Raw genomic sequence first — 20225 nt, forward strand, 5'->3', positions numbered from 1 at the left:
ACAGGGATCCAGGTGGCAGAGTTTTATTAGAGGGTCTCTCATGTGGCCCTTAATCTTGCTTTTTTTCCTATGGTTTTATACAGTATCTGACATACAGTACTTCATCTTACAAAAATAGACCCCTGGAGGTGCAGGAAGAGATGGGATCACCCATCAACAGGATTAGCTAACAGAACAGCTAGGATCATCACTATGTTTTTATTAGTCCCTCCCTTCATACATTATATTGTACTCATGACCTTTAAGTTAAAAATGAGGTACAAAAAGACAGACACTCTCTGTGGTGTCCAGGCCCGTTGTCCTTCATTTGCCCAGAGCCTTGTCCAGGTTTGTCTTGATGGCATCCAGGAAGTCGGTGGTGTTGACGTAATGCTCGTTCAGCTTACAGCTGTGGTCACACAAAGACAAATGTTAATGACATCAGCTAAAGAAAACCTTAATTGATGACAGTAGTTTTATCATTAGGACTAGTCCTTTAATGGAGGTCGAAGACATTAAACCTGGATCATTTTTTTTTTATATGCTTCGAGATAATTTGCTGACTTACTTGGCGAGACCATGAATGCAGCCAGCCAGATCCTTGGTCATCACGCCACTCTCCACAGTCTCCACGCACACTCGTTCTAGAGTCTGAGAGAACCTGCACAACAATGGACAACGATTAACAGTTACACTTCTGTTTAAACATAACGGCTATGATAGGAATGCTGCTGCAATGAAATAAAGCTCCCCTATCTTATTCCTATAGTACATATGACTGGAAGTAATACATTCACTTACTTGATCAGGTCTGGGTTTCCATCAAGTTTGCCACGGTGTTCCAGTCCCCTGGTCCAAGCAAAGATACTGGCAATGGGGTTAGTGCTAGTAGGCCTCCCCTGTGTAAAGTTAAAAATCAATTATGATCACTCCTTTGGCTTTTGGCTGCAAGGTCAAGCACTACATTGCAGGCATTTCATACGCAACTGCATTGTAAAAAAAAATGGTATTTGCACCCAATTACAGAATACATACAAATACAAAAATCAGGGTATTTTATATATCACCATTTTATTAATTACAAAATATTATAATTACAATACATTGTAAAATAATGATAATAATTACTACAGTAAACATTATACAATGGCTGCATTTACTGGATCACAAAAATATTAGACATTATATATTTTGTGACCCTAATCCTGAGTGTCACATGATCATTCAGAAATCATTTTAATATTCTGGTTTGGTGCTCAAGAAACATTTCGTAATATTATCAGTGTTGAAAAAAGCTGAGCTGATTAATATTTTTGGGGACTGAAAAAAGTAAACGATTCTGTCATAAATCAAAACAAATAAAATTAGTTTGAAATATTTTAAATAAATTAAGTATAAGTTGTATCATATTTCTGAATTCTGAAATAGAGCAACAATACCAAGTGTTCCATCAAACTGTTGTTAACTCAAGTGCACATATGCGCTTTTCAAAAAGTTCAACACTAATTTAAATGTTCAATGTTCAAATGATGCAGTTGAAGGCTGTCATTTTTTCCTCTCACCACAAGATGGCATAAGGCATTAAAAAAATCCAGTTTTGGAACCTCCTGGTTGCTTTATTTTAATTTTTTTTTTTTTTTGATAAATATGAGACAAACTATTCAATTTTCTGTCACAGATCTAAACTGGTATGCAGGAAATGACACATAGCAAAATAAATAAATAAAAGAATTGAAAATGAACAAACCTTCTGGTGCTCACGATAATGCCTGGTTACTGTGCCGTGAGCGGCCTCGGCCTCAATGGTCTTTCCATCAGGACACACCAGCACAGAGGTCATCAACCCCAGAGAACCGAAACCTGTGGACAATATTCAACATCTTTTAATAGGTTTTATAATTATTATTTCAAATATCCTCCTTTTATGCTTTATGGGCACCATGTGCCTTTATTTATGGACTAAACAAATTGCTGCCGGTTTTTAGTCTAGAGCATGATGATGACTTAATCTAGGACTTGGAAGTGCTAAAAAAAAAAAAATGCCATAAAACAGTTCTGGTTCTAATTGGATGAACATGGGTACAATGTGAAACAGGCAGACAATGTTTTAAAAAGATCTTTTTTATTTACCCTGAGCAAGGATGTCAGACTGTACATCTCCATCGTAGTTCTTGCAGGCCCACACAAAGGCACCTGAAGACTTGAGCACCTGAGCCACCATGTCATCGATGAGCCTGTGCTCATACCAGATCTTCAGCTTGTCAAACTCGGACTTGTAGTTTCTACCCACAGAAAACAACAAAAAAAATATGGTTCAGTATTATGCATTGAAATTACTTTCAAAGAAAAATACAGTTTCACATGTCAGCACTGCGACAGCATCTCAAAGCGCTAATCTCATAATTACACAGCAACACGCACTCCCACAAAACACATGGTGGAAGTGTGTAAATAACAAGCATGCCAAAGCCACCAATACATCCAATGCTTCTTCTCACTTCTCATAGATATCCTCGAAAATGTCCTTGAATCTGCCATCGTAAGCCTTCAGGATGGTGTTCTTGGTGCTCAAGTAGAGAGGCCATTTCTTCTGAATGGCATACTGGAAGCAGCTGTGAGCGAAGCCAGTGATGGACTGTTAGAAAGAGACGAAAGACAGAATGTCACACAAGCGGGAAAATAGATGTTCCACTTTCACAATGTGAAATTCAACTAGGAAGCGCTGGCTGTGTAGTTGAGCAAAAATCACTCTTCAAACATGAAGTGGAAATTGTGTAAAAAATGAATTCTAGCACTATCAATTTGCAGCCTACAATGAACAGACACTTCATTCAGTCAATCTCTTTTGAGGGGAAAAAGAGGCCACTAGCAGCACCACCTCTGAAGCAGCCTGAAGGCAGACACCTCATCTGTTGTAAAGCCAAACAGACCATTCTCCTGACTACAAACAAAGATGTCAGGAGACTCAGGACATCAGGGTTCACGATCTAAGGGAGGTCATCTATTATCTAGACTTTCTCCATCCGGAGGTGTAAGTGCAAAACATAACAGTATTTGAGTCAAAAGGCCTTAATTATACAAACTCAGAATACACGAGACAGTCTAAAAATGTCTTAATTTAAGGTTAGGTAAGGTTAGTTAGGTAAGGTTAGGTAAGGTAAGGTTATTTTTACACCTTCATATAATAATATAATAATAACCAGCAGAGTATAAGCTCATCAACAGAAAAAAAATAAATAAATTCAAGTTCATTTTATGCATTTGACCATTTTTTTTTAATTCAGTAGAAATTTAGGAGGTCCCAGTAGATATGCTGTTTTGGATTAATTTCAATGCTTTGAACACTTTCAAGAGGTCCCACACTTTTTAACCAACTAATTTTTGTCTTCACAAGTCGCTCAGTGATTACTGGATTTTTAAATCAACTTACTTTGAATACACAAACAATAATTTCAAATCAAGCATGTAGTTACATGTGACTTTTATTCTTCTGTAAATGATTCCATACACATTACAGTTCAAAAGTTTTGGCTTGACAAGTTTATTTCTTTTGAGAAAAAAAAAAACATCTCATACTTAAAGTCTGCATTTATTTGATAAAGCATTATTGCCTAACAATTTTAAATGTTTCCATTTCAATGTAAAAAACCAAACTACATTTTCAGCAGCCATTACTCCAGTCTTCAGTGACACATGATCCTACTGAAGTTCTAACAAGCTGATTTGGTGCTCAAGAATAAACAAAAAATACCATTACCAATGTTGAAAACAGCTGCTTAATGTTTTTTTTCCGGGGGGTAAACAAAAATTTGATTTATAATTTTTCAGGATTATTCGCTGAATAGATATGCCAAAAGAAAGTTTATTTTAAGATAATTTATTTGAAACAAATCTTTACATTACATTATACATTTCCTGACTATTCATTCTGATCAATTTAATAATTTCTTGCTAAATCGAAGTATAAAAATTTACTGACCCAAACGTTTTTAACAGTTTTGAATATATATTTAACTTCAGATTTAAGCTTTTTAATAACTTGTGTAGGAAAGTATCCTTGACTGTGTAACATGACTGTGGGTACCAATTATAAGAAAATAATTATTGTTCTTTTCACAGATTGTTTATGATATCTTGATGTTCAGTTTTTGAAAAAAAAAAAAAAAAAAGAAACCCTTGTTATATGTCCACTGACCTCGTCAGTATTGTACATTCCCATTCCACAGCCACCACCAGGGAAATCGAACACCTCCCACTCCTTGGCTTTGCTTCCGTCGGCTGGAGAGAAGACCATTTTGAATTTGCCTGGTTGGCTCACAACAAAATCTGTTGCTTTGTACTGCAAATCAACAAGAAGATTGCAGTTCAGTGGAAATAAGAAAACACTGGGGGGGAACAAAAATAAATACAAATTAAGACCACCCAGATCATCCAAAAAAGCAGACCTGGTCACCGTGGGCATGCCTGCCAATGGTGATGGGCTGTGTCCAGCCAGGAACAAGTCTGGGAATGTTCTTGCATATGATTGGCTCACGGAAGACCGTGCCGCCCAGAATGTTCCTGATGGTTCCGTTAGGGCTCTTCCACATATTCTTCAGCTTGAACTCTGTCAAGTGTCATTGATGAAAAAGATTAAAATAATGCATTTAAAGATATGCCATTAGGCTTTTGTTTCTATGCTTATGTTTGTAGAAATATGATTGGAAACAGTTCCAGCACATGGCTTCTGTAGCAAAACGACTTGTGCAAATTAGTTGTTGAACATTATGAATTTTGGATGGCTAGAGAACAAGATGATAAAATCTGATGCTACCAATTAAAAAATATATATTTATACAAATATTTATTTTGTCCATTTTCCCAATTCACAATTTTTTTAACAAAAATAGATATACTGGAAGATAAACTGATAAAAACTTGATTTATCAGTTATCAGCAGGTGTTGATAATGTCAAAATGGGAAAAATTGTACAACATGTCAATGTATCAAGTGAGGAGTGCCATACCTTCGACCCTAGCTTCGTCAGGTGTAATGGTGGCGCATTTCACAGCAACATTGTATTTCTGGGTAGCTAAAGCAGAGTCGATTGTGACTTGGTCATTAGTCTGGTCACGGTAAGGAAGACCCAGGTCAAAGTACTTCAGCTCCACATCCACATTGGTCAGAATGAGCTACACACAACAATTTTGTGTTAAAGGTGTAAATGAAGTCATTCAAAAAAAACACACACACATATATATATATATATATATATATCCCTTGCTCCTACCACATCTAAGTATTAAGTTTGATGATGCAAAAATTTCACACTCCCCCTATAAATGACGCCACACTTGTTCATTTAAATTCTAAATGATCCTAAACACCATAGTTAGAATAATCACTGGATTAATGGCATTGTTTTTCTGGCTATTAATAATGAGCCCATTCTGATTCTCCACTGAATTGGCAGAATAATTTCATCTTGTGGAACGTCACCACCACCATCTGCCATCTCTCTCAGGAGGCAGACGGCCAGTCAGTGAGAATGACCTCAACACTGGCCCTGGCCGCGTGATGTGGCCGTAATCTCCCGGTCTTCCAGTAAGCCTATCACACTGTCTTTTTAAAAAGGAGATCTGCGTAACATGCCAATCACTCCTCCACTCTTTCCTGTCCGTTTAATTTTCCCAAGAGACGCCGTCACATTCCCTTTCCAATTTCCATCTCTTTTTGTCTTTCTACTCTTGTCTAACCCAATTTTCGTTCTGTCTGTGCCTGTCTAGGCTTCTCACTCTCCTGTTTCTCTCCCTTTCCTTTGCCCTCTACATCTTTCCCTCCCGCATTCTGTTCCTCTCAGTGAGTGTGTGTGTGTGTGTGTGTAACAGTTTTATAAATAGACTAGACAGACACCACTTCCCTCCCCCTCATTCTCTCACAAGCTTGGCGTTTAAGCACCTTTTCTTTGATGAACTCCCAGATGATCCTGGTCATCTCATCTCCGTCCATCTCCACCACCGGTTTTGCCACCTTGATACGTTTATCGGCATCTGTCAAATAAAACAAAAACAATCTTTCAATCAGCCTGTTTTTTTTCCGTTCAGGCCTGAATAAGGGATTGTTGCTTCCCACTCGTGAGACAACAGGAAATTAGTGGTTCCTCAAAGAGGAGGATAATAAATACATATAAAACTTGATTCACACCACCAGCCACTACCAAGCGGTCACTAGTAGGCCTTCTGAGCTCTGGTTGCACAAAAACATGAACATCACGAACAATAAAATGTTATTTTATGTTACTTTTATGCTGCCAAATATCAGTATTCCAGAGAGAAGAGCTTGAGTGTAAACTAATTATGTTACATTGCTCTCTTTAATCTAAACCAATCTTGTAATACAAGGCTATTTTAGGATTATCATCTGACCACATCAGACTACAGTATAATTTTTAACACTTATTCAGCAAGGTTGCATTAAATACATCAACTGTGACACTGATTTTCATTTTTATTTGTTTTAATAAATGCTGTTCTTTTTAACTTTCTATTCTTTATAGAATTCTGAAAAATGTATCACCATTTCCAAAAAAATAGTAAGCATGTTTTTAACAGTAAAAGAAACATATCTTGAGCACCAAATCAGCATATTAGAATAATTTCTGAAGGATCATGTGACACTGATAATACACTACTTATTATAATATTTAAAAAGGCAAATTTTCAATATTTTACAACATTATGGTTTATTTTTTTGTACCAAATAAATACAGACTCTGTGAGCATAGGGTGCTTCTTTCAAAAACTACTAACCCCAAACTTTTAAAAAGTAGTGTAAACATGAAAATATGCATGGAAATCGGTCCATTGAACATCTTATAAGCAAATATCTTGATATTTAGTATTTGCAGCACAGTTTGCACTGTGGTTTTGGTACTTCCTGTTAGTGCTTGACAGTACAACAGTATACACCATCTCAACTCAAGTTACAAACATACTAAAAAAAAAAAAAAAAAACGGCTTCAGCACATGGTTAATTCACATATGCAGTGCTCTTTGAAACTGCAAAAACACCCTAGGCAAAGTTTGGGTTTTGGACAATAGGAGCATAAACCCTTATCAGTTCTTGGCATAAATCTATGAAGTAACTTGCAACTATTATTGAAGAATGGCAATGATTTTCTACTTGATTGCATAATAATAGCAATCTAAATATCTGACCACCAGATGTGCCACCTTTGGCAGCTGTAATGCCTGATTGCTGGATTAAACTGGCCCAGGTTTCATTTTTAAAGATGATTGGGTCAGCACACTTTTATAGCTTTACTAGATGATTGCCAATTAAGGTTAATAGATAACAAACCAATCAGAACACCATTTAGATATGCTTTACAAATAGTTCTTAGCTAATATATTTCTTTTTCCTGAATTCTGTAGTTTTTTTGGTTATATTATAGGTTGTGTTGCCCATTATCAATGTAAAGTCATCACGATATGATAAGGATTTATATTGTTATTGTCCAAAATGTCATGTTATAATAGGGCGTTTCCAAAGCATGAAGAAATGATAAAGATATAAAATGACTCATACCGCCTACTCCTGTCTGCTGCTGAAAGAACCAATTTGCAGAAATTCCATGAATATACTGTTCACCTTTATTGTTTTAAACACCTTTTTATGCCACTGCTTTACACTAAAGCAAGTACAGGTCATCTCACTCTCCTCTTCTCTCAGTGGGGACAAAGTAGAGGAAGGAGGGAGGTCCATGGAGGGAATCAAGTGACTCTGTTACACTTGCCAAGCTCCTACTAGAGAGCCACTCCATCTAAAGAGTCGGCAATGCTGTCAAAAACAGTGAAAGAGTTCATAAAAGACAAAATGTTGTCAATAAAGCATGGCATTATCACCTTTACAAGCACTGTGGGTAATACATTTACCATACTTCACTGATGTAACACTCTATAAACTACATCTTCAATCTATTTCAGCAGCCATAGGTCCTGCCATCAAGTCAAAGTTCAGACCCTTTAAACATTTCAATCAAGTTCAATTGCAGCATGACATAGAAAGTCAAATACACTCAAAAAAAAAAAAATCTAATATTTTTTTTTCGGCAAACCCAAGATATCATCCACCAAGAACCCCACCACTAAGCTACAGAAGGGCCAGAAAATCAATTTTTCAGACAGAGTTACTGCTTCTCACAGCTGTGTCAACCAAAAGTGCATTATGGGTAAGGCCTTTCACTTGAAACCTGACTGGGTTCGTAAACAGAAATTACATAAACAGGGAATCCTGGGGAAAAGAATCCTTTCACTAATCATAAGCGATGGGACAGCTTGCTAAAGGAGGAGGAGGGGTATATGGGCAGGGTTATGTAAGCGTGCTTCAATGCCCTGTTTCTAACAACACCGCAGCCATCTGCACAGCAAATTAATCCCCCCATATACAATGCATTTATGCTGAGCTGCGGCATGAACTAACGTGCCATGATGGATTGCAGATAGCTCACGTTTCCTCAGAAATTCTGTGAAATGTCATCCAATGGGAAATAGAATCTGCAAAGTATGCCGAACGAGATCATGTGCTCTACAATACAGTGGCCTTGAGTTATTCCTACTGGAAACTGAATGTGATAAAATAACTTGCTTCACATGTATTGAACATAAAACAGCACACTGCAGTGCCACTTTACTCCTACACTACTGTACAATGGATGATTCTCTGGCATTGCACTATAATCCAGCTGGTGCCACATTAACTATTTTAGGAACATTTATAAATGCATTTAAATACAAAATGTAGCTTCTAAACTACCATTTACATTTAGGGCAATCATTCTTAACCTAAATTTAAAATAATGTGTGTTCAAGCATACAGTAAAGACACTAAAATAGTTAAATGCTATTGCTATTTTAAATAACTTTTCTTTTTTAACATTTTCAAATGTAATTCATTCCTGTGGTAGCAACACTGAATTTTCAGCAGCCATTTCTCCATTCTTTATGTTACATGATCACCCAGAAATCATGTTGATTTGGTGCTCAAGAAACTTTTAGTAATGTTTAAAGCAGTTTTTCCACTTAATATTTTTGTGGATATGCGAAACCTTCTTTCAGGAGTTCAAAAGAACAGCATGTATTTGAAACAGAAGGATTTCGTAACATTATAAATGTCTTTACTATCACTTTTGATCATTTTTAATGCATCCTTGCCAAATAAATAAACATGCAAACAGACCCCAACTATTTTAGCACTAGTGTGTTTCATTCAAAAGTATTTAATATAGTTACATGTTCGGCACCAAGCCGACTTGAATTCAAAGGTTTTTTTTCTTCAATAACATTTGATTGCAACTCATTTCTAAATCTTATAAACAGTTATATATGTGTCTCCATATTTCTATAAACGATCTTTAAAAAAAGGTATGAAGCATTTCCAAGTAAACTGTCAGTGTGGCCATTAAAGAAACATGTCATTTACGGACTTGAACCATTCCAATTGGCAGAATTTGTTTGCAAACTATTCCTTTTATACCTAACTAAAGGAAAAGGCCAAGTCAACCCACGTGTATCTAAGCCTCTACACAAAGCATGTGGTCAGCATATCATATAGCAAGCAATCACTCCCACATGATCCTCTGATTTTCAGTTGTCAAGGACATTTGCAAACATAAGTGTACACTTGTGCTCCACACTTGAAGGTCAGTAGTAAAAAGAAAAAAATCCATTGAGGTGAGTATGTTCACATAGAGTCCTCACAAATCAGTTGGGCAAATGTTCCTATACTCTTTCCTTGTCTTAAATTTGACTTAAGAAGTTGTACCATAGAAGGACTAAAAATAAAAATGGCTAACGAGTTGGGATGAAGAAAAAAAGATGTTCAGATGAATCTCCTAATATGGGAAAATAAATCAATACTTTAAAGGACAAATATTCATAAAACAAAAAAATATATATCATTTTATTTATATATGATTGCATATTACATACATATATATTCAGGAATAATTTAGATCTATTAAGCTTCAAAAACATCACAGAGGTTAATAAGTACTGTGGGCTTCTAAGCTCTCCTTACAACCCATAAAACCTCTTGGCAAAAGTCAAATCCAACCTTGTGACTTTAATGAGAGAGAACATGCAAGTGTGCTTGGCATTGTGCCTGAACTGATGTCCATAAAGCCAATCTGAAATGCAAGAAATCTTCTTGATACAAGACTGCTGTGCATTACATAAACTGTGGTTGACACCTCACCTATATTAGCTCAATGAAAGACCCAAAAAGTCTTCGGGAACAAGGCAAGCCTTCTAATAAACTTGGCAATAGAAATGTTTAAATGTGGTATTCCTCAAGTGCAAAAGGTTGGGTTCTATCATCACATGCAATCATTTGGATGTGATGCATGAGTGCTGGTGTTAGTTAGGACTAACCACTTCAGAGTAAAGTGTAAAGGTGACCCCAGAGGACATGAGGGCTGGTGTACACCAAATAAACCACCAACATTTGGACAATCCTCCATGACAGCTAGTCAGGACGTGACACTAATACATTCACAGTTGTGCTTAAAGTTCTGCCCTTCATTTGTCCGTTGTTTCAAAGTAACACCCTAAAAGATGCATGTTTCAGAAGATAATCTACATTCTATCAGCAAGTCCAAACTTTAGCACAGTTGCTCCATCAAACAGGACATTTAAATCAATGCAGCCTCCATATCAAACAGGGCACATACAACTAGGATGAAAATATTATGTGCTATGGTGTAGCAGTCAAATATCATTTTAAAAACAGATGAAGTGCTTGTTGGTCATTTACATCTTAATTGTCATGGTCTGCACTCAGTCAATGCTAAAATAAGACGTGCTGACCAGGCCGGCTGACCTTGAAATGATTTCATACCGCAGAACAAGCAAAACAGACAAAACCCCACATGAATGTTCATTTAACTGGTTACCGAATTATTTTACATCACGAAGCTGTTTGGTTACATGTTTATAATTACATTTAACAGTAGTATTTTCGGCGAGAATAGTTTCATATGTCCTTGTGTGCAGCCCATCCGGGCGATTCACACGCCAAAAATACATTCAAACGACTCTCTGACGACGCCGTCAAATTGCTCAAACGTGCAACGATGTTATGAAGACAGGGTTTGCCTTTAAGAAACGGCATCTTAAACAATGGTTTCAAGGAAGCTAATATATCGTATATGTTGCTCTTAAAAAAAACATCTTATAAGCGAACAAAGGCGTGACTTCTGCCTATTTAACCGCGCGAGTCCCGCTGCACGTACAACGTCACCAAGAAAATAGCGTTCCGCTGTGGCGCTAACGTTACTGGAGCCGCGAAAAGATGGAAATATGCAACCGGCGTTTCCCGGATACAAGCGTGAGATATGTGGCAAGAGTGAAAGGAGATTTACATTTAAAAGAACATCGTATGAGGTAAGCATTAACCGGTGTTAAAGCGCCGGTTAATGCGGCTTTGTATTGACACATTTATAGACAATTGTGTTAGTAACTCACAGTTCCTCTGTTGCAAACTCTGGCAAGAAGCTGGAGCAAGAACGGCGGGGGATTTGGATAGAGTGGCCGCGGACCTAGTGAGAGAGCTGAGGACCTTCAAGTAACCTGCCATGTTTTTTCTCTCTCTCGACGAAAACACTAGAGGTTGCTGCCTGACTTCACTCCGGTCGAAGGAAGGGTCGAATGAATTGGAGCATACCGCAATAAACGTAGCTCTTCTCCGCCTCCGTCTCGGAGCCGACGTCACAGTTACACGGGGTCAGGACTAAAAATCATCGCTGCGGTCAATGGCCAATCATATTTGAATAAGCACCACATCGATGTTCCACCTGGTGACTTTTGATAACGCAGCGTTTGCACGTTCGCTTTCATTTTCAGTTAACCCTTCACAGGCTTCCAGGGTTATATATATTCCATTTTCATTTATAGATTTTTCACATATGTATATGTATATAAGAATAAGATAAGAATAAACTTTAAATTTCAGAATTATTATTTCCATAGAATGTCAGTATGTAAAAATTGGTGGCGTTTTATTTGTGATTTCGACATAAGTAGGTTTAATAGGCTTTCCAAACGACACAGAACAGGCAGATGACCTCTTCACATTCCGAGGTCTGGTTGCTGAGCAGCCCCGCTAATTTTAGACGGGTTGGGTTACCATACTGAGTGAAGGAGTGGGAGGTGCGCAGTCTGGTTGTGCGCATGCGTCGTCGAGCTACTGCAGGTCACTTCAAGGTGCAAAAGCTGAGTCTCTGAGTCGTTGAAGGTTGAGTGATTGTATCTTTAAAATTATACTGCATATCCGTGTTGTTGACAAATAACATCATACGTTTTGTTCATTTTCAGATCAATTGTTATTGGTAAATTATGCCTAATTGTTAATGTATCATGGAAAGTGTGCAATTAATATGCATATAATAAAAAAGTAAGATATGTAAGATTGTACACATTTATTTACACTCTCAATACTTGTTGAAATTAGACAGCATTGACAGTATCAGTGTACTATCTGTGCTCTGTGACAAATAACTCAACATTTCACATTTTATTCTATTCAAAGTCATGGGGGAAAAATGTTCAAATTCAAATTCCTCAAATACTTCACATGAGTCTGACAAGGAAACAGAAATTCCATAGCCTGTCTTGTTATCAAGTCTAGGCTATTTCTAAAATTCAGCATGCAAGTATTGCTCCATTGACCTATATGTCAACATGACCCGTGTTATCATTTAGAGGTCTGAAACGTGTGTAGTTCACAGTGAACTGTTTACTCTACAGTGTTGGTCTGCTTACAGTGCACACTCTGCATAGGTCAAAGCCAAAAAAAAAAAAAAAATCCAATTATTTTCACAGCTGGAACTGGTTCGCCGCCATTGAATTACTGCTCTGTACTTACAATCATGAACAACATAACAGTGTGGTACTGATGAGAGCATTCTGTCATGTGGTTATAATGACATTTTATGGCAGAAAGAACAATGTACCAAAAGAGACAACAGTCTTCATCAGACTATATTTTATAGTAATAATGATAATAAAATATTTATGTATTTATTATTTTAGGTTTATATTGCCTTAATTAAACAATATGTTTAAATAATGTAAATTATCTTTAAATAAAAAAAATATATATACAAATAATTATTATATATATTTTGTATAGTGCCATCTGGTGGAGTTAAATACTTAATGTAAGTATAATAATTTGGTTTAATTTTGTTTAAATCGTGTATTTCTGAAAGCTTTAGTTTAGGGAGGATTACTAAAATATTGTAGATAGTATATGTATTGTTAAAATAGTATAATATATGTTTACCATGACAATATACAGTACAAAGTTCAATCTATAGTCTAGCAAAAGTAATAATTCCAACAATATTATTTGTTTCAATTGTGTGAGTTTTTATAGAAAGAACAAATTTCAAATCTGTGTCACGTTCAGATCATCATATAATCTTATTTGCATTTTACAGTATTTATTTTCCATTTAGAGTCAAGATGCTAAAACTGTATGTCCACCAGGGGTCAGTAACAACTCATTATAATTATTTTATTTTTTATTTTTTTTTATTTTTTTGGAGAAGATGACGGAAAGGTTTCCAGTTTAGTTTATTGCGAGTAAGTAACATACTAAAATGTTTATATATGTTATATTTTTAATTCTCTTGTATTATGTTACACATCCAGTATTGTTAGTTGTCTGTGCTAGATTATTTGTATCACTTTATCACCCGTAACAAACATCTCGTTATCGTGGTTTATAACATCCCAGTTTAAATAAACAGCAGTTATTTAGTTATTTTACAGCAACTTATTTAAAGAATTACTGCTTTAGGAACTCGAACAACCAAAGGGTGCAGCTTAGTCAACAATTATTTATAACGTAAATATAGAATGCTAAACCTTATATCAAAAAGGTTATCCAGGGATTTTAACACACAACACTCGGAGTTTACAGAAAATGATGTGGAAAAAAACAAGCAAAAAATAAATAAGATAGTTAGTGGCAATTATGTCGGTGAACATGTCTTGGTTCAAGCTAACAGCTAAAGACATATTTTTTTTGCAACACCCATTCTAGCTTTACATGTGCATTTTTCATCCTAGTATCATTCCTTCACTATTGAACAAATACGTATAGCAAAAACTAAAGGCCTACCTTTGGAAGAGCATCTTCTAAAAATCCCTTAATGTACATCCCTTAATGTACTTTATTAAGATTGGCAACGACTTTACATTCTACAGTGGATTAGATCTGGAAAAAGAAACTAATACATGTAAGGGTGTTTTCTCACGAAATGTCTGCTTTGTTACATCCCTGAAATATACAATCAATTTAAAATACAATTTTTTACTTTTTATGACCACAGAGGCTTCTAATCTAAACCAGTAGGTCCTTTAGGGATCTGAATGCTGCAACGATTGGTCTGTCCTGCTCAGCATAACAGGTGCTTTCAGTCATTTGAAATGTCAGACTTTGCGATTAGAAAGACCAGTAAGATTGTTCAGATTGTCACAGACATTTATTCAAAATATACAAGAAACTACATACAAAAATACTATGCATCAAACAATGTAAACTAGAGCGCAACCAATAGTATGCCTCACAGTTTTAATATAAGACAGCTGTGATGAAACCTTTTCAAGTGGTCTCATTTGGGGCTCATTAATAATTTAAATGGAACTTTTTTCATTTTTTACTATTGAATTGCATGAATGTCAGCAGTTATTAATTATAAATTACCATTAATTTATATATATATATATATATATATATATATATATATATATATAGTGGAAGGGTATATATAGTGACCCATATATTTATGGCACATTTAATAATCACAGACCAAATCTAAATGCATCTGTTGATTGCTTATGTTTAATGTCTTAATTCAGGGAAAATGAGCGATGAGTTAGCCAGCTAACTCTAGTACTACAGAACATTTATTATTTGACAGCCTTATGCAGTCAAGTGGCTTTTAAACATTATAGCAGCAATGAATCTGAAGCACTTTGCATTTGCACAAAAAGTAAAATGGGCACATTAGTTCTACCACACAACATTGGCTGACAAATGGATATACCTATGTTCACATTTGTCTGTACAATGGTCATTGGTTTATCACAAGGAATGTTCCGCTACAGACTTGATCTAAATATCTTATGATAGACCTTGATCGGAGTATTACCTAGTCATCATTATACTTCATGTCATGTGATTTCTTACTTGCAGCGTACTGATTCTAATATTGTGATTCAAATGCTGCTTAATAATATTTTATCATAAGTCATCTGTGATGCAGAACACCTTTTACTCTCCCTCAAAGGCACTATACACTAATTAGCTACAAACATTAAATCTCTTGGACTTATCATAAAATGAACTGACACTTTATATACGTAAAGACTGCCAACCTAGCAAGGTTAACTAAGGGCTCTATGACTTTATGAATCATCTTTACTTTAAGGAATAAGTAATAAATAAACTTGCAATGTTGCATGTATTATTGCAACTGATGTAATCAATTACAAGATACATATTCCCCAATAATTAGCTCACAGATGGTCAGTATTTTTTACATATTCTAGATAAGATATGCATTTAATGATACATCTGCACGGAGGCATTATTAACATCAACATTAAAAGCTAACATATTGTATGTATAGTGACAAGAGAAAAACATCTCTTGCATCGCCTTTTTCTTGCTACAGTTCACAACCAGATTAGCTTTTCTTGCAGGACTTCCAGCATTATAATCAGGAGCCAATGGAATGCTCTCTTTTAATGGGTATGATCTGGTGACCTCTCTGCTCCATTTTGACAGTATGGTTTTGTGTTCACTCTCCTTGTCTGCCTTAATGAATCTCATGGAGACATGTCTAGACTTATCTTAAGATTTACAGATATTTCTGTCTCTGTTTGTGTTGAGAACTAGCTGTAGTCAAGCTGTCAAATTCAATCTTCATACGCGAGAGAATAATAGCATACTCTCTCACCTGCTCTTCAAGAGGACAAACACTACCTCTGTTGCGGAATGGAAAATTGTACATTTCTTTGCTGTATTTTTGTGACTGTTGTAAATCCCATTTCCACTGACATTTGTTTTGAAAATGAGTTCTGTGGATGGTAGGAAGTGACTGTCTAAGCTTCCACTATAACGTTACATCATATATTAAATCTAAACTAACCTTTAACAGCTAGGTTGCATCTTTGAATACCTTTTATAGACAATAAGCTATTTATGCATCTGTGACATTGGATTATATATATTTTTTTCTTTCATTACAGAGAGTTTAGTATTCAGTTGCTTTTTCAAAAATTCTCTTTTTGCTATTTGAAACTAACAAGCAGATCCAAATCTCGATACAATATCCCTTTGCCCTAAATGGCTACATTCAATGCTAACTACCTAAAATTCTATTACAGGTACCACCTGTTTTCCATCTGCCAAAATCTCAGACGTATATTTATGATGTTACAGTTGCTACATCTACATAGACTGAGTTTCATGACTGATGAGTGAGCTCTTCAAAGTTTGAAAGCTGCTTCATCTGTTCCACTTGCATAGAGTGCCTTCTCACAAGCTTCTTCTTCGTCCTGAGGTTGCCTCTCTTTGGTGAGTTGGGTGCTACGGGAGCTATTAGTCTGATACCTGCTGCAAGTGGGGATGAGGGTTTGCTGCTTGCCCCTATATCTGGAATCGGAGGGTTAGGGTTGATGTTTAATGGGGGAAGGTGACCTGGGCGGGTGTGGGATATATAGTCCAGCAATAGCGTTCCAGAGCCTCGCCGCTCTAGTAGACCAGGTGCTCTGCATCTGGCTGTGCTAGGTGAAGAGGTACTGGGATTGCTGTCCAAGGACTCTCGTGAGCCTGTTAGCATAGCAAGAGGGGATGTATTGAGCTTCCTCCTCTCCAGAGGTGCCTTAGGAGAGTCTAGCATGCTGGAATCTGAGTACAGCTGGGAGTCTGAGTCATAGTGTTCATTCCCCAGTCTCCTCCGGTGCACTGTGTCTCTGAGGCTAACTGGCCCCAGGTTTGCTCCAGGGCCCTCCTGCTCTGTTGGGAGAGTGCTACGTCGTGCTAGGGGCTGGTGCTGTGCCAGCGATCTCTCATAGGAGGCTTTGGAAGATGTCGGAAGGGATGAAGTTGGTAAGATTTTTGTGGTCTGATCTCCCACCATCGGAAACAAGATATCTTTTCCATCCATGCTGTTATGTCGGGACAAAGTGCCTCTTTTGGACAGGCTCAGTCCGTTGACACCTGTGACAACATCTTCATCCGAGTTAGCCCTCTTGCTTTCTTCATTTGCTGCCGCCAAGACGGAGGGGGCAATCAGACCCCAAGGCTCCGACTGTAGACGCTTCAATTGGGGTAGACGAGCCCTCTTGGGGTTCACTGGCTTCTTACTAGGGGAAGTAAGTCCATTGGGAAGTTTGGCTGCTGTGATTGAGGCGGACTTAAATTTTGTTTGAAAATTGAATACGGTGTCTTTCTCCTCTTCTTTGCTGGGAGATGGGGATGCGTGAAGGTCTATCTCTGATGGTGAGGCACATGGTGCTGGAGAGGTCCTCTCGTCCAACTCTGGAGAAGGAGGGACATTCAGGTACTGCTTGGTTGTTTTGGTACCAGATGGCGATTTGTCAGTGGTAATAATGATGACCTCCTTGCCTTTGGCTTTACAGGCATCAAGGAGAACTTTTAGGGTTTCTTTATCATCTGCATTGACAGCATAGACTAAAGCAGAAGATCCATGACGGTCATCCAGACTTGGATCAGCCCCGTTGGTCAAGAGAAGTGAGACCACTTCATGTCCTGCCCTGTGGCTGCATGCATGCATAAGGGCTGTCCTTCCAGCTTTGTCTTGGATATTAGGGTCAGCTTTGTTGTCCAGAAGGTACTTGACGAGCTTAGCCTTGCTGACACTCTGCTGGTCAGAGTGTTTGGACATGCAGGCCACCATGAGTGGCGTCTCTCCACGATCGTTGCTTTCATTGATGTATGCTCCACCTTCCAGGAGAAGCCTTGTAAGGCGCATACGCCGAAGCCACACTGCTTTCAGCAGAGAGTTCCCATCTGTCCTGAGCTCCATCACGTCAGCCATCACTCAGACTGGACCCAAATCAGCCTCAGTCCTGCAAGGCAAGAGCAGACTGCTGCTACAGCAAACAAACAGATCCCAGAGACATTTCCATGTCACAAACACTTTAGATTTAAGAGATAAGGAAAGGTGATGTTGATGTGTTAAACCTTGCATGGAATCACTAGGCTGTTTGTTTTGGAGAGCCACCAGGTGGCAGACTGAATGCGCAGGAATGAGTTATTGGAAGAGACGCTAGAGTGACAGGTGGATCAGGTGCAAATGCAACTTTGAATTTGGGTGTTGTTGCTGAAATGTGTTGCGTATCAAAACATATTTCCTTATATGTGAATCTTTAAATTGATTTAATCAGTGACTGTTCTCAATATTTCGAAATATTTTTATCAGAATTTAATATATAGTGACAGAAATACGATATGCTTCCATTCAACGACGTTATTAAATAAATAAATCTTACCTTTATCGGTTATTTATTTATTATTGTTTCTGTAGATCATTTATTTTATATGCTGCTTTTAAAGCAGTTGCTTTGGTATGAATAGTCGTCCTCAATTGTCTTGTTCAAGTTCTCGATCCAAACAATATATTCACAGCACTGTTATAATTTGTTAACGGTTTGAAATTATTTGGATTTATTAAAAAGAAAGAAGGGTTTTAATCAGGTTTAACTTAGCTGATTGTATGTGTTTTTGAACACGGAAATAGTATGACGGAATTACAGGATTAATAATGCATTTTAGTTAAGTGTGAATGAATTAAATATCCTGCGTGTTTTAATTTGCGTTTCAGGTAATCACAGCGTTAGCGATTTGGCTCTGTCCATGGTCCTGAGAGCATGAGAAAGATCAGTAAACATCTCCGATGTGCGCTGTGGAAATAAAACCTTCTCTCATCATTTTCTAAGTTATAATTCCATATGCAGTTGAATCCACCTCTTTGTAAATCAGAACGTTGGTATTTCCGTATTCAACTGTATTTTCTGTTTAGCTAAAAAGTATTTATGTGCATATGATTACGAATTCCCTAAAATGTAGTTTATTTTTACGTTGTAATATTATCAAACATATTGCATCATAATCATTTAAAATGCAAAATATAAGACAATTAGTCCAAATGTTTAATGCGTTTCCAAGGTAAGTGGACACCTAAATAGATTAAGTTATACAATTTCCTTACCTGGTTGACGCACAGGTTTATCATAGTAGAGTAAGTCCACAGTAATGCTCTCCAATATTCTCTACAAGCTACAGAGAGGCATAGTTTCTCAGCACAGCTCGTGTAGTTATTTAGTTCAGACCCAACAGAACTGTCCTATTTTAGGTAAAGTCCTACCGTGCAGCCACAACGCTCCAGCCCCACTGCTTTTGTTGCTGAAACGCAGGAGACCAATCGCTACATTCCTCTTTGCGCACCCAAGAATCACACGAAGACGTTGAGGTTATAAATAACTTCCCCCCTTTTCACTTCGTGAATGAAACGTGTATCTGATTGACGTCAGAATATACAAAAATAAATCGGGTCTGGTGTTAACCTGTCATATGTTGTCATGATAAGCACAAACAAACAAACAAACAAAATTTTTTTCAAAATCTTTATTTATTTATTTTCAGTTTATGTACATCGAGATTAGGAATCAAATCCGTATGACAGACTTGTGCATATTTATTTAGGGGATGGTGGTTAATTTAACTATTTTATATATTTAAAAAAATACTGCATTTAAGACAAGCGTTTTTGTTATTATTATTATTATTATTATTATTATTATTTTAGCATCTGACCATACTGATAAACAGCCAGTTACTGTAAACATTAAATGAGTACTGTTTGGATGTTTTTGATTTATAACTACAGTATAGTACACAAATGTTAATTTTAGTGTGGTTTTATTAGTATAATTGTTGCATATATTTAGATTAAGTCATAATATAATCTTGTTCATGACACAAATTGCGATATGTTATGAATAAGAGAAAATAATTATTTGATGTAACATGCTTGGCATTTTAATAGGTGCATATGATATCTATCTATCTATCTATCTATCTATCTATCTATCTATCTATCTATCTATCTATCTATCTATCTATCTATCTATCTATCTATCTATCTATCTATCTATCTATCTATCTATCT

The 20225-nt window shown here is 36.7% G+C and overlaps 2 protein-coding genes across 2 annotated transcripts; both read right to left on the minus strand.

Annotated features, from left to right (window-relative positions):
• Positions 1-7: 7 nt before the first annotated feature.
• On the minus strand, positions 8-11685 carry idh2 (isocitrate dehydrogenase (NADP(+)) 2). Its single transcript, XM_052581881.1, has 11 exons — positions 11482-11685; positions 5918-6009; positions 4986-5151; positions 4425-4585; positions 4175-4318; positions 2478-2614; positions 2110-2261; positions 1727-1839; positions 781-878; positions 548-640; positions 8-388 (listed from the first exon to the last, which is right to left on the minus strand). Exons 1-11 carry the CDS (start codon positions 11591-11593, stop codon positions 304-306), a joined length of 1353 nt encoding a protein of 450 aa, XP_052437841.1. The 5' UTR covers positions 11594-11685; the 3' UTR covers positions 8-303.
• A 3106-nt stretch (positions 11686-14791) lies between these two features.
• ankrd34c (ankyrin repeat domain 34C) lies at positions 14792-19414 on the minus strand. The gene is made up of 2 exons (XM_052581879.1): positions 19266-19414; positions 14792-18123 (listed from the first exon to the last, which is right to left on the minus strand). The coding sequence occupies exon 2, from the start codon at positions 18090-18092 to the stop codon at positions 16497-16499; it is 1596 nt and encodes a 531-aa protein (XP_052437839.1). The 5' UTR covers positions 18093-18123; positions 19266-19414; the 3' UTR covers positions 14792-16496.
• Positions 19415-20225: the final 811 nt, after the last annotated feature.

Source organism: Carassius gibelio, chromosome B18, assembly GCF_023724105.1.
Source record: "Carassius gibelio isolate Cgi1373 ecotype wild population from Czech Republic chromosome B18, carGib1.2-hapl.c, whole genome shotgun sequence".
Classification (NCBI taxonomy): domain Eukaryota; kingdom Metazoa; phylum Chordata; class Actinopteri; order Cypriniformes; family Cyprinidae; genus Carassius; species Carassius gibelio.

Coding starts and splice junctions, on each gene's coding strand:
- ankrd34c (XM_052581879.1), bottom strand. CDS start 18,092: ATGGCTGACGTGATGGAGCTCAGGACAGATGGGAACTCTCTGCTGAAA.
- idh2 (XM_052581881.1), bottom strand. CDS start 11,593: ATGGCAGGTTACTTGAAGGTCCTCAGCTCTCTCACTAGGTCCGCGGCC. Junction 4,586..4,985: donor TGACGAAGCTAGGGTCGAAG/GTATGGCACTCC, acceptor GACACTTGACAG/AGTTCAAGCTGAAGAATATG. Junction 2,615..4,174: donor GAATGTACAATACTGACGAG/GTCAGTGGACAT, acceptor TCTTTCTAACAG/TCCATCACTGGCTTCGCTCA.